General features: G+C 59.5%; 2 protein-coding genes across 7 annotated transcripts; both read left to right on the top strand.

The window, feature by feature from the left end:
• The first annotated feature begins 3,303 nt into the window (after positions 1–3,303).
• On the top strand, positions 3,304–8,564 carry OGFOD2 (2-oxoglutarate and iron dependent oxygenase domain containing 2). Of its 2 annotated transcripts, XM_039879310.1 has the most exons (7): positions 3,305–3,956; positions 4,382–4,438; positions 5,210–5,323; positions 5,406–5,505; positions 6,867–6,994; positions 7,222–7,479; positions 7,554–8,564. In XM_039879310.1, the coding sequence occupies exons 1-7, from the start codon at positions 3,825–3,827 to the stop codon at positions 7,815–7,817; spliced, it is 1,053 nt and encodes a 350-aa protein (XP_039735244.1). In that variant the 5' UTR covers positions 3,305–3,824; the 3' UTR covers positions 7,818–8,564. The 2 variants fall into 2 exon arrangements, with proteins under 2 accessions (XP_039735243.1, XP_039735244.1); XM_039879309.1 differs by having other exon boundaries at positions 3,304–3,956; positions 7,222–8,564.
• A 573-nt stretch (positions 8,565–9,137) lies between these two features.
• On the top strand, positions 9,138–11,596 carry ARL6IP4 (ARF like GTPase 6 interacting protein 4). 5 transcript variants are annotated; one of them, XM_039879315.1, is made up of 6 exons: positions 9,138–9,281; positions 9,699–9,872; positions 10,302–10,616; positions 10,700–10,817; positions 11,174–11,243; positions 11,323–11,596. In XM_039879315.1, the coding sequence occupies exons 2-6, from the start codon at positions 9,710–9,712 to the stop codon at positions 11,377–11,379; spliced, it is 723 nt and encodes a 240-aa protein (XP_039735249.1). In that variant the 5' UTR covers positions 9,138–9,281; positions 9,699–9,709; the 3' UTR covers positions 11,380–11,596. The 5 variants fall into 5 exon arrangements, with proteins under 5 accessions (XP_039735249.1, XP_039735247.1, XP_039735245.1 ...); XM_039879313.1 differs by having other exon boundaries at positions 9,201–9,353; XM_039879311.1 differs by having other exon boundaries at positions 9,217–9,383.
• The last annotated feature ends 1,067 nt before the right edge of the window (positions 11,597–12,663 follow it).

Here is a 12,663-nt window from a genome sequence, read left to right as displayed (position 1 = left end):
ATTCTGCATGCTACTATAATGGTGGATACACGTCATTATACACAACAGACTGTATGACAGCCTATACAACTCCAAGAGTGAGCCCTAATGTAAACCATGGACTTCAGAGATAATGACATGTCAATGTGATGTCGCTGATTGTAACGAATGTCCCACCCTGCTCCTGGGGTGTTGATAGTGGCAGAGGCTCTGTGTGTAATGCGTGTGTGTGTGTGTGTGGTGTGTGTGTGGCAGTTGAGCAGAGGAATATATGGGACAGCTCTGTACTTTCAGCTCAATTTTGCTATGAACCTAAGACTGCTCTAAAATATATTTAAAATGGTTAAAATGATAAAGTTTACATTAGATATATTTTACTTCCATAAAAAAAAAAAAAAAAAGGAATGCTCATAGCAGCTTCATTCATGACATCTCCAAACCGGAAGCAATGAAAATGCCCGTCAGCTGCAGCACGACTCCGCGAGCAGCGGAAAGGTGCCCCCGCGGAAGACAACGGAGCCAGGAGAAGGAATAATCGCTGCTCACAGTGCCACAGGTGGATCCCGAGAACATGGTCCTGAGCGAGAGCGGCAAGCAGCACACAAAACAGCGATACCATCCGCTTTTGTCTGTATGCGAAGAGGCAGACAGATCTTTGCTCTTTGGACCCTTAGGACATGGGTAGTGGCTGAGAAGGTCATAGAGGACCCTTCTGGGAGGCCGAAGTGTTCTATTTTGGATCTGTTTTGGTGTTGGTTACCTGGGTGTCCAGTTTGCGAAAATTCACCAAACTGTACACTTATGATTTGTACACGCGTGCCACTCTGGAACCAGACAGAAGGATGGGTGCTCCAGTTCTCACTGGGTTTACAGCCTTAGGCCCCTGAACTTCATGGAGCCTCAGTTTCCTCATCTGTAAAATGGAGATAATGGAAATACCTCATGCAGTCAACAAAAATATGTCATTGCTGGCTGGCAGGCACATTGATGATTTGATGCTTACTATTAATATTATTCTTGCTGTTGTTTGCTTTGGTGACCGAACCCGGGTAGAGGCAAGGACACTGTCTCCAGAGAGGAGAGGGGCAGTGGGGAGGGCCAGTCTAAGCTGACAAGCAACACATGCTCACCTTGCAAACTGCCCCAAAGGGAGAAACCTGACCAGGTGAGCTGGGGAGAGGCTGCAGAGCTGGCCTGCCCTGGGCCTCCTGGGGGAGGAAGGGACCTCCAGCTGTGGAAATGGATCCTTTCCTGGATAGTAGGGCCCTTCGCTATCGCTGGGCAATCAAGACGCCCGTGAAACTTTAGACGGCTTATCAAGCTACACAGCTCTGGGCCGGGGAGCTGGGTCCTTGAGGAGGAAGCGGCCCCCAAAGACCATTCTCCTCAAGGAAGCCTGGGCGCTTCGGAAGGCTGGGGCTGGGCGCAGGGTCTCAGTGGCCCAGTGACCTTGATCTCATGCCGGGACAGAGCTCCCATGAGATCTGGCTGCACCTTTATGAACAGCCCGGCAGAGGCAGACTTGGGCTACGAGCTGTGTGACCTTGGGTGGGTCACTCAACCTCCCTCTGACCCTCATTTTCCACATCTGTCAAATGGAGATATTTCATAGGGTTTGTTGCGAGGGTCTGCCAAGGGGTCTGGCCCCAGTACATCCCTAGTCCTACCCCCCACAGCTCGCCCTCCCACACGCTGTGCCCATTGCAGAGCCTCTGCCTTTTTGGTGGCCCTGCCAGATCCTGCTGTAGCAGTCAGGGCTTAGCTGGGATGTTGTCACCCTTTGGAGGGCTCCCTGGCCACCTGTCTAAAGAGGCCCCTCCAGCCACTCACCACCCCATCACCCACTTCGTCTCCTAGCACTCACAACCGGAGGAAATAACTTGATCATGTCATCGTTTCTTTGCTGACTCCGGTCTCCCTACACTTGACTGAGACCTTCAGAAGGGCAGAGACCTTGTCTGTCACTCAAAACACACTTCCACATGCACGCCTCACACACTCAGAGACACGTATACACTCATAGTCATCAACACTCAGGAGGCTCTGACAGTGTGTGCTCGGCTAGTGTGAAAACCAATAAGGCTGTTGGTGTAGGCTCTGCCTAGAAAGCAAGGCCCTCTCCTGGCCCCCAAGGTACTGAGGAGAGGCACCTTGGCCCCCCCAAATGTGCTCATGGAGACAGCTGGGGAGGATGGCCCAGAATATGAAAGTCTCCCATCTCCTTTCTGGGCCCTGGGGCTTCAGTAGGAGCAAGGGCTGGGCCTCCGAGCTCAGGCTGCCATAGAGAAGGAAACAGAGCTGTGCTGCCTGTGTGAGCGTGAGCAGGAGTGACTGTGAGTGAGTATATGTGTGAGGGTGTGCATGAGTGTGAGCATGTGATACCGGGTGTGCAAATGAGTGTGCAATCGTGCCTGTATGTGGAATGTGTATGAGTGAGGGTGTGTATATGTGTTGATAGCACGTGTAGGTGTGTAAATATGTTAGCATATAAGAATATGCTGGAGTACGTGTGTGTATGAACCTATATATACACATAGGGGAAAGGAAACAGACTTATCAAGAAAATGCCAACAAGCACAAAGGGAAAAATTCCAATTCCCTCATAATCCCACCCTCACCGCTGAACTGTGGTGAACAGGGAACTCAAGAGGTCAGACTGCTGGGTTCAAAACCCCATATTTGTTCCTTACTGACGAGTGCCACTGCACTTCTGAGCCTCAGTTTCCCCATCTGTAACATGGTGTGATAGCAGTACTTAGCTCAAAGGTTTGCTGTAGGGATGAAAAAATAGGTGAGTGACAGACCCACAGGTCCCAGCAGAAAGGAGGCTCAGTCAACAGGAGTTGTTATTTGTAGTTACCTGTTTATCTGGATAAGGGTTGGTCTTGAAGCCCCAGGCTCCCTCCCCACGCCCATCCCTGAGCCGTGGAGGGAATTCTAGGGCAGGGGTCAGGGGTCTGTTTTAGGGACCACGACTTCCTTCCCTGCACTACGCCTTAGTTCTCCCATCTCAGTAACAGGGTTGCCTTCCATGCTTCTTCACCGGCTCTGCAGGCCTGGGAGGTGCGTGGCGGACCACGATGGGGTCCCCAAGGCAGAGGATGCGAGTGCAGAGACGTGTTTCTCCGAGGTTGGGGAGCACGCTGAGTAAGGCAAACCTCCCCACCCCGCACTGCGGCTGCGCAGAACTCGAACCTGTTTGTGCGGGGGTGTGGCCGTGGACAGGCCACGCCCCGTTCCCCGCCCACATCTGAATACTTCGGAATCGCCGCCGGAAGTCGCGCCGATCGGAGCGTTTTCGTGGACACTCACCGGGACAATCAGCGAATCCTGAGACCGCGGCGGTGGCAACAGGAGAGCGGGGCAGGGACCTGGGAATAATGCTACACGCAAACTCAGACGCACGGAGCTGGATGGTTCATGGCAGTTGGAGGAAACGAGATGGGACCCCAGAGCGCTTTTCACTGTCCTCGTGAAAAGGACACTTTATGGGGGTGGCAGGTCCTTCAAAAGCTCCGAGCAGAAAAGTAAGGCGGCAGAAGGTCTTGGGGTTCCGAGCCCCTGCCTCTGCCACTGTGAAGGTGTGACTCAGTTCACCTGGCCGTAAAGCAGGCCGATTAATCCCCGCCCCGCGGACGGGACACTTGAGGCGGGAGAGAACGCCCGACCCTGGCCCGGGAGCGTCTTTCTGCACCTCAGACTGTTTTCTGGAGCAGAGTCTTCGTTCCTGTCTGCGCTTGGACATTTAAAACGGACCCTTGGCAGCTGGTTCCCGCCCCCCCGGAGGGGGCGTACCCGGAAGTGCTCTTACGGAAGCCGGCGGGCCGCGCGCGCGCCACTTCGCCATGGCGACAGCCGGGGCCCCGCGGCGCTTCTGCCGCTGCGCCTGCTTCTGCTCCGAGAACTTGTACGTGGCGCGCTACGGGCTGCACGTGCGCTTCCGGGGCGAGCAGCAGCTGCGCCAGGACTACGGCCCGGTGGGTGGCCGCTGTCGGCTCCGCGGGGAAATGGGCGGGGAGGCAGCTTTGTCCCGATGGCGTTTGCTTTGGCCGCACGGCGTGCTCCGATCTGACCACAAGAATGACTTCACCTCTCGGTGCCTCAGTTTCCTCACCTTAAATGGGGATAACAGTATCGCTTTCGTGAGGCTGTCGTGAGAGATGAATGAACTAACACATATGTAAAGTGCTTGGGGCTGGGCCTGGCTCTGGGAGCCCTGTCGGTGTTGTGACAGCAGCTGGGAACCCTGCTCTGCGCCTAACGCGTTTATCGCATTTCATCTTCAATGATCCTGTCGAGGTCGGGGCTCCCATCTCCATTTCAGGAGGGGAAACAGGCTCAGAGATGTTAAGTGACTTGCCCAGGGTCACAAAGTCATGCGCACTCCCCGTTTTGCTCCCAGATTCTGCGCAGCCGAGGCTGCGTCAGTCCCAAGGACTTCCAGCAGCTGTTGGAAGAGGTAACGCTCCCCGCCCTCCACCACCCGCCACACACCCAGCCCAGACCTTCCTTTTGAGATTTGTGTCAGCAGTGTGAGGGCTCTCCCAGCCTCAGACCTTCCAGTCTCATCCCCAAAGGGCTCCCTGAACCCTTCCTTCTCCTTCCTGTTCCCACCACCTCACACTTTGAGTCCTGGGCGCCCCCCCCCCCAAAAGAGAAAAAGAAATGCCAATTTGTCTACTTTGTGCCGAGGAGAAACTTGGGCTCAAAGAGGGGAGTCACTTGCCCAGGGATTCACAGCAGCTGGGCTTTGCGGTCCCAGCCAGGGCTGCCAGGCTCCTGGCTTTCCCAACCCTGACCCCCATATATCGCTTCTGCTGGTGCCAGGCTGCCGCTGGTCTCCCCCAACCTCCCTCATCTGAGGGGTAGTGGCAGAAAGCTTCCCAGGAGAGCCCTCTGCAGCCTCTGGAACACAAGACTTGGCTGGGAATCCGTTCCCCTCCCTGAGTGGCCCCAGCTGGCAGAGGTGCATCTAAGGGGCTCTCATACCAGCCAGGCTCAGGCTGGTACAGCCCAGAGTACCAGAGTGGGATGGGCCCCCTTCTAGAGTCACCTTCAGTTGTCAGCTTGGCACCTGCAGTTGACCTTGCCAGAGTCAGGAGCATAGGGAGACTTTGCTCCAAGCCTGGGCCCTGCTCTGGGCTTCCTGAGCCTCAGTTTCCTCATCTGTACAATGGCCTTGGGGGGGATGGGAGGCCCTGTCCTGGTCACCGGCCCTGTGCCACCCCAGCTTAAGCAGGAAGTGGAGCGGCGGCAGCGGCTGGGGCAGGAGTCGGCTGCCAGAAAAACCCTCATCGCCAGCTCCTACCACCCAGCACGGCCCGAACTCTACAGCCCACTGCAGGTACCCGGCAGGGGCAGGTCACTGGGAGCGGGATGTGTCCAGGCCAGGCTGCCTGCCCCACAGCTGTGTATTCTGACCCCAGGATGTGGCTCTGGCCCCCGAGTTTCTGGCTGCAGCTGAGTACAGCACATCGCCAGGCGCAAACCTCGAGGGCTTACTCCAGCGGCTAGAGACAGTGTCAGGTGAGGTCTTGGCCCCATGACCTGGCAGGATTAGGGGGTGGAAGGCTGGTGTCCCTCTGCCCATCATGTCTGCCTCCAGACACCAAACCAGCAGGAGCTAGAAGGGACAGGAGCAGGGCATCTATGCTCATTCACTCGCTCACCTCGTTATTCAGTGCCTCATTTCAGGCATGAGTCAGTCGGGGAAGACTGACTGATGGAAAGTGGAGACAGGTGTGGGCTGGGTTATGCGATCAGCAAGGGATGGGATGGTGAAGGGGCCCCTACCCAGGGCTAGTGACGGGAGGGAGCAGTTCTCATCCCTAGACCTGAAGGAGTGGGCAACAGTGAAGTTTCTTGAAGCAGAAATGACCTGGAGCTGTGGGAGAGGGGCTGCCAGACCACCGCTGTGGCCGAGCAGAGGCACATGGCCACACCACACTCCGAAATGCTCTCCTCCTGCCTGGGTCTCCATTGGCTAAACGCAGTGGGAAGTCCCAGGCCAGGGAGGGAGGCCTTGTGGGTTCCTTGATCTGTCTGTCTCCTTTTCCCTGTCTGTGAAATGGAATTGATAAGAACCACCCGGCTCAAACACTGTGATGGCCCAGTGCGAGGAGATGCACGTAGAAGGCTCGGGCTGCAGGAATTGTCTGCGAAGTGTTTCCTGTGGTTACTGTCATCCTGGGTCTGGGGGGTTACTGCGGGGAAGCACACGAAAGCTGCCCCCCTCATGGAACCCTGTACCCTTTTGGGGCACAGAGTGGGATGTGGAATGAAACTCCCTCCCAGCTTCAGCGCGGGACCCTCATTGCCATCTACTCTATAGCAATTGAGGTTGTGCAGAGACTGTGTGAGTTGGCAAAAAGTTTGTGCGGGGGGTGAGGTGGGGGACACATGAGCCCCGTACCTTGGGGGCATGGGTGGTGCATCTGCCAAGAAACGTTCCCATTTCCTCACTGGGGCCTTCCTGTGTGGGAAACAGACGTCTGAGTTGGGGTACAGACTCCAGTGGCTCATCAGGAGAGGGGTACGGAGGGCACCTGAGGCTGGCCTGCTGGGTGTCCTTGGGCTAGTCCCTCCCCATCTGGGCCTCATCAGGAGGCACGGAGGCTGGAGGCCAGGCCTGGGGGCGTGGTGGAGAGTCGGGGAGCAGCTCTGGGGGAGAGCAGCAGTATGAGAACAGGCCTGCCCGCTGCACACACGACGCAGATGGTTTGGTCATCACAATAGCCCTGAGTGGGGGAGTGCCTCTGTTATCCCCTCTGTCCAGATGAGGAAACCGAGGCTGTGGGACGTGAAAGACGTGCCCAGGCTCACACGACTCGTGGGGAGACCGAAACCCACTCCGGCGCTCCTGGCTGACACCGTCCGTCCCTCTGCAGAGGAGAAGCGGATCTACCGGCTGCCGGTGTTCACAGCGCCGTTCTGCCAGGCCCTGCTGCAGGAGCTGGAGCACTTCGAGCAGTCGGACATGCCGAAGGGAAGGCCCAACACCATGAACAACTACGGGGTGGGTGACGTGCCACGCAGTGGCCGGGGAGGCGGGGCGGTTGGGTCTGGGGAGGCTGGCCTGCAGCACCCTGGGCGAGCTGTGTGGCCCTCTCCTGCCTTGGTCTCCCCGCGTGTAAAATGAGGTCATGGAAGGGCTGTTCTGAAGTTAAACAAGCAAGGCGCTCCCCCAGGGACCCGGGGTGAGGCCCCACCAGCTTCCCTGCCGACCCCAGGATCCCCTTGCAGGTGCTGCTACATGAGCTGGGCCTGGACGAGCCGCTGGTGACACCGCTGCGGGAGCGCTTTCTGCAGCCCTTGATGGCCCTGCTGTACCCGGACTGTGGCGGGGGCTGGCTCGACAGCCACCGCGCCTTCGTGGTCAAGTACGCGCCGGGCCAGGACCGTGAGCTGGGCTGCCACTACGACAACGCCGAGCTGACCATCAACGTGGCCTTGGGCAAGGCCTTCACGGGGGGCGCCCTTTACTTCGGAGGCCTCTTCCAGGTTAGCGTGTGTGACCCATGGGGAAGGGCCCGGGGCGGCTGGGAGAGCCAGGGCCTGAGCCCAGCTGTCTGCAGGCGCCTTCTGCCCTGGCCAGGCCCCTGGAGGTGGCGCATGTGGTGGGCCAAGGGGTCCTGCACCGCGGCGGCCAGCTGCATGGAGCCCGGCCCCTGGGCACCGGTGAACGCTGGAACCTGGTCATCTGGCTTCGGGCCTCTGCTGTGCGCAACAGCCTCTGCCCCATGTGCTGCCGCACGCCCGACCTGGTGGACGACGAGGGCTTCGGCGACGGCTTCACCCGAGAGGAGCCCACCACAGTGGACCTGTGTGCGCTGACTTGAGCCTGGTTGGGGCCCGTGTCGGGGGTGGCATGACAGCGGAGGGCTCTGCCACCTTAGGTTGGGCAGAGCAGAAATAAACTCTCTGCAGCCCTTGGCACTTCTTGGTGCAAAAGGACAAGTAGTCTTCTGGGTCATTCTTTCAGCAGTCAGGCTGGCTCAGGTCGGGTTTGTTAGAAGCGTAGGTGGGGATTCCTGTGTGAGGTTTATCGAGGGAATATCCTGAGGAGGAGGAAGCCAGGGAAGCAGGACAGGGCAGGAAGGAGCTGGGTCCAGAAGTGGATTCAGAAGGCGTCTGGTCAGCCTGATCCCGCGGGAGGTCAGGAGCATGAGTCTACCAGTTACTGGGGCGGGGGGCGGCAGGGGGTAAATAACTTCCCAGGCATCCATCTCCAGGATAAGTGGCTCCCAGTGGCCAAGGGAATCTTCCAGAGAAATGTACAGGTGGGAGCTGTCAGCAGTGGACGCCACAGCTGCGGGTGAGTGCCCGTCTATGAAGGGGATTTGGGTGGGCCACCAACAGCATCTTCTAGACGGTGTCGAGGGGCTACTGCCGACGGGTTAAGAGCAGGTGCTCCGGAGCCGGACTGCCTAGGTTCAATGCTGACTTCTGCCGCTGCTCCCTCTGTGTCTGGGTAAGCCACTTGACTGCTTCGTGCCTTGGTTTCCTCACTGAGAAAGGACCTCTGTCAGAGCCGTTGTGAGAACCAAATGCTACACAAAGTCTATAAAGTGCTTTATAACAGCTGAGTTTCCTGCTGTCATTATTGAAGAGTTTGCAATTTGGTGGCCCCGAACTTGGGCGAGGAGTGTTTGAAAACCAGGGTCTCCAGCTTCCCTGGGAAGGTGCAAAGATCCGGAAACACCAGCCATCAGCTGTCCTTTCTAGACAGACGTGCAGTGCACTCCCTCGGGAGTTCCTCCCTCATTCACTGACGGGATCTCTCTAGCCCCTTATAGACATTTGAGTGTGCGACCTCCGTATTACTGAGTGGAGACGTTGGAAAGACCAGGGCGTCTCAACTCTGGGATCACAGCTTGATGCGAGTGGACAGGTCCGCAGACACCTCAGGGAGGGAAAAGCGGCGCGCAGTGGGGTCTCCTTCCCTGGGCCGTCAGGATGCCGGGTGCTGGAGGCGCACTGCAGGGGCAAACTGGGAAGAGGGCACAGCTACGGCAAAGGGCCTGCGAGCTCGGGGGTGGGGGTGGGGGTGCTGGCGCCCCTCTGTCGGCCCGGAGCTGCGGCCGCAGGCACGCCCTCGCACCGGTCTGGAGGCGGAACCTGGATCCCCAGCCCGCCTCTTCGGGAGCGGGGCGCGCCAGACTCCGTTTCTGGCTGCACCACAGGCGGAACCTGGGGCTTCAGAACTAAAGGCAGCAGCGCCTCTCTTGGCAGCCGGACGGCCTTCCGGAGCGCCGCCCCGGGCCGGAAGTCACCTCGCCTCAGCTTCCTCGCGCGAAAGCGTGGTGCGGGGCGGGCGGTCCCGCCCGGTGGGCGGTTGAGGGAACGGACCAGTCCCAGGGACCTTCCTTAAGGAGGCGAGGCCGCGGAGGGCGCGGGGGTGGAGGGTAGGAGCGCGCGGGAAGGGACCCCAAGGCGCCCGGCAGCTGAGCATCGCGGCCGTTCCTTGGGGGCGCGGGAGCCGCGTGCGCAGGCGGGGCGCGTCCCTGAGGGGGCGCGTCCTTAAAGGGGCCGCAGCGGAGGACCCCGGAGTCAGAGAACCCCGGGTCCCCGGAGTTGGGGGTGGGTGAGGACCTCCCCCCAACGCAGTCCCGCATATCCCAGCCCCGGGCAGGAATGGGCACTGGGCCCCTTAGGACCTTGGAGCCCAGTCTGCGGGCCCGCCCGAGAGCGTCCGCTTGAGCGCGTGTCCCCTTCCCCAGCCCGCGGCGCGATGGCTCACGTCGGCTCTCGCAAGCGCTCGAGGAGTCGCAGCCGGTCCCGGGGGCGAGGGTCGGAAAAGAGAAGGAAGAAGAGCAGTAAGGACGCTACGAAGAGCTGCTCGGCTTCTAGATCCCAAGGCCGCAAGGCCAGCACCACCACCTCCGGGGCGGAGGGTGAGGACCAGAGGGAATGGGGAAGGGGCGCGGGAACTTCACGGAGGAAGCTGCAGGCGGCCGGGGGCGGCTTCCTGGGGCTGGCTGTAGGGAAATTGCAAGGAGCAGTAGTCAAGAGTGGTGCGGAATGTGGAAGTCGGTATCTGGATTGAAAGACACCCAGAATCCAGGGGCTGGGCCGGCCCCCCGAGTATGGATCGCTTAGTGGGACCGCTTAAGCACGCTTTCTGTGCATCTGGGCCTGGGCTGTGGCGTTTGGCCAGCTTGCTCCTGGTCGGACAGTGACGGTGGAGGAGCCCAGAAAGTGCCTCTTCGGAGAGTGGCGATTTCTGCCCGCAGGCCTCGCCCCTGTCCCTGTGTTATAGGCTTGAGCCTACACAGGCGGGGGCAGGGGGACGAAGCTTTCCTTCTTCCTCTCCTGGCCTCCAGCCTCATCTTCTCCCTGCATCACAGAGAGAAGCAAGCACAAGGCCCGGAGGAGACCACGATCCAGCTCTTCCTCCTCTTCTCCCAGCTCTTCCAGCTCCTCTTCCTCCTCCGCCTCCTCCTCTTCCTCCAGCGATGGTCGGAAGAAGCGGGGGAAGCACAAGGACAAGAAGAAGAAGAAGAAGAAGAAAAAGAAAAGGAAAAAGAAGCTGAAGAAGAAAGACAAGGAGAAGACGAAGGCGCAGCAGCCCGAGGCTCTGCCGGGACCTTCGCTGGACCAGTGGCACAGATCAGCCGGGGAGGAGGAGGATGGCCCAGGTACAGTGCCGCCGCGTGGGCAGGATGGGGAGGGTCCCCTCCCTGAGGTCCGACCGTCACCTCCGTGCCGTCTCCTCTGCAAGTCCTGACAGACGAACAGAAGTTCCGCATCCAAGCCATGAAGCCCATGACCAAGGAGGAGTGGGACGCCCGGCAGAGCGTCATCCGCAAGGTCGTGGACCCGGAGACGGGGCGCACCAGGTGGGCAGTGCTTGGCGAAGCCCGGCCCCAGGCCTGCAGTCTCGGGAGGAGAGGCAGTGGCTGCTGCTCTAAAAAGGTGGGGGGTGGGAGATCAGTAGCCACACATCGATGCGACTTCTCGGGCTGGTCCTGTCCACCGCGCAGAGCAAGCAGCCGCGGGGCGGGATGGACCGTGGGGTCCTCAGAGAGCCGCTGCTGGCCGTTCTGATGGCAGGGCCTCCCCCGCCACCTTTACCCCTGTCCCCAGGGTGGGAGAAAGGGAGGGGTGGGGGCCTGAGGCATGGCACCCCTCTGCCGGGAGGTCGTGCTTTGTCGCTCTGGCATTGGAGGCTCAACCTGCTCCCCCTCTTCCCCAGGCTCATTAAGGGAGATGGCGAGGTTTTAGAGGAAATCGTGACCAAGGAACGACACAGGGAGATCAACAAGGTGGGTGTCACCTCTTTGCCCGGGGCCTACCCTCAGCTGCGTTTCTGACGTGTCTCTTCCTGTGTGCTTTCTTATCTAGCAAGCCACCCGAGGGGATGGCCTGGCCTTCCAGATGCGAGCAGGGCTGCCGCCCTGAGGGGCCCACTGGCCAAGGTCTGTGGATAGTGTTGGCACAACAGGGTGGGCCGCCGGAAGCCTGGTGGGGACTTTTTGCCTTTTCTCCTGGGGACCGGCCTCTGGCCTAGCCTCCTCTCAGATGCAGGGTGGAGGGTGGGGCCACTGTCCTTGTCAGTCCCCCCACTTCCTAAAAGAGTGAAACTTCCCAGGTATTAAATGTTCCCTCATTGGCGACACCCTCTGTTCTGTTGCTTTTTGTGCCGAGGGGGAGGGAAGGGCTGCTGGACATCCGGGGACAAATGGGCTGCAGGGCCCTGGTGGTCCTGTGCAGGCTACACTGGCCGCCATTGCTCTGCTCCCCTCAGATCAGCCTGCCTGGATGACCCAGACCGCACCCCCATCCGAACCCAAACCCAGAGACGTGGCTCTTAAACCCGATTCCCTCAGGCTCGGAGGGAGACGCTCCCCTTGCCCTGTTTACTCCTAATGTGACAACAGTTGAGAGTTCCAGCTGGGACCAGGCGGCCCAGGGGAAGAGTCCTGGCCCAGTCGACCAGCTGTGTCCCCTGTAACGCAGAGGCTAAGAGCACCCGTGTCGCCGGGTTGTTGTGAGGATGAGCCAAGTTCACGCCTGGGAAGGGGCAGAAGGGGCTGGCTCAGGTTGAGGCCCACGTGAGTGTACCGGTGTTACCGTGGGTGCAGCTGGCGTGGTGTCCTGGGGAGGGCGGCCTCTCCCCACCGCAGGATGGGCCGTGCTCCTACCCCCCACCTGATGACCTGGTTGCCGGTGCAGTAACGAGACCCAGAAGGAAGCCTTCCTGCTTCTTTAATTTGTGACAGACGATGACACTGTATACAGAGCACACTCAGGCCCGATGGTGCGGGGACAGCAGGGGCGGGTGGGGCGAGTCAGGACACTGCTCAATAATGCGTAATGGACAGAAGGCTGGGGGCTTAGACGAAGACCGCAGGCTGACTGACATGATGGGACGTGGCGGGCAGGCGAGGCGGGGGTCTCTGCTGAATCCCTCTTTAGAAATCAGAGAAGGCGGGTGGTCAGGGCTGGGGGTGGCGGGCTGAGGCTCGGTCCTGGGCTTTGGGGGTGGGATTGGGACTAAGGCTTCTACTCTAACAGGCCTGGGTGGGGGCGGCAGTCAGCAAGGCCTGCCTCACCCTTTGGTAACGACTGGTCAGGCCTGAGCCCTGCAGCTCAGCACCCAACGCTGTAAACATTTTTGGTATTTTTAAAGGACTCTGCCCTCCCTCTCTGTTTCTGAAACACTGGTGCTTTCTCGAGGAGTGT

Source organism: Pteropus medius, unplaced genomic scaffold, assembly GCF_902729225.1.
Source record: "Pteropus medius unplaced genomic scaffold, Ma_sr-lr_union100, whole genome shotgun sequence".
In the NCBI taxonomy this organism is placed as follows: domain Eukaryota; kingdom Metazoa; phylum Chordata; class Mammalia; order Chiroptera; family Pteropodidae; genus Pteropus; species Pteropus medius.
The sequence above is the reverse complement of the archived record's forward strand: the minus strand, read 5'-3'. Positions and strand labels throughout refer to the sequence as shown.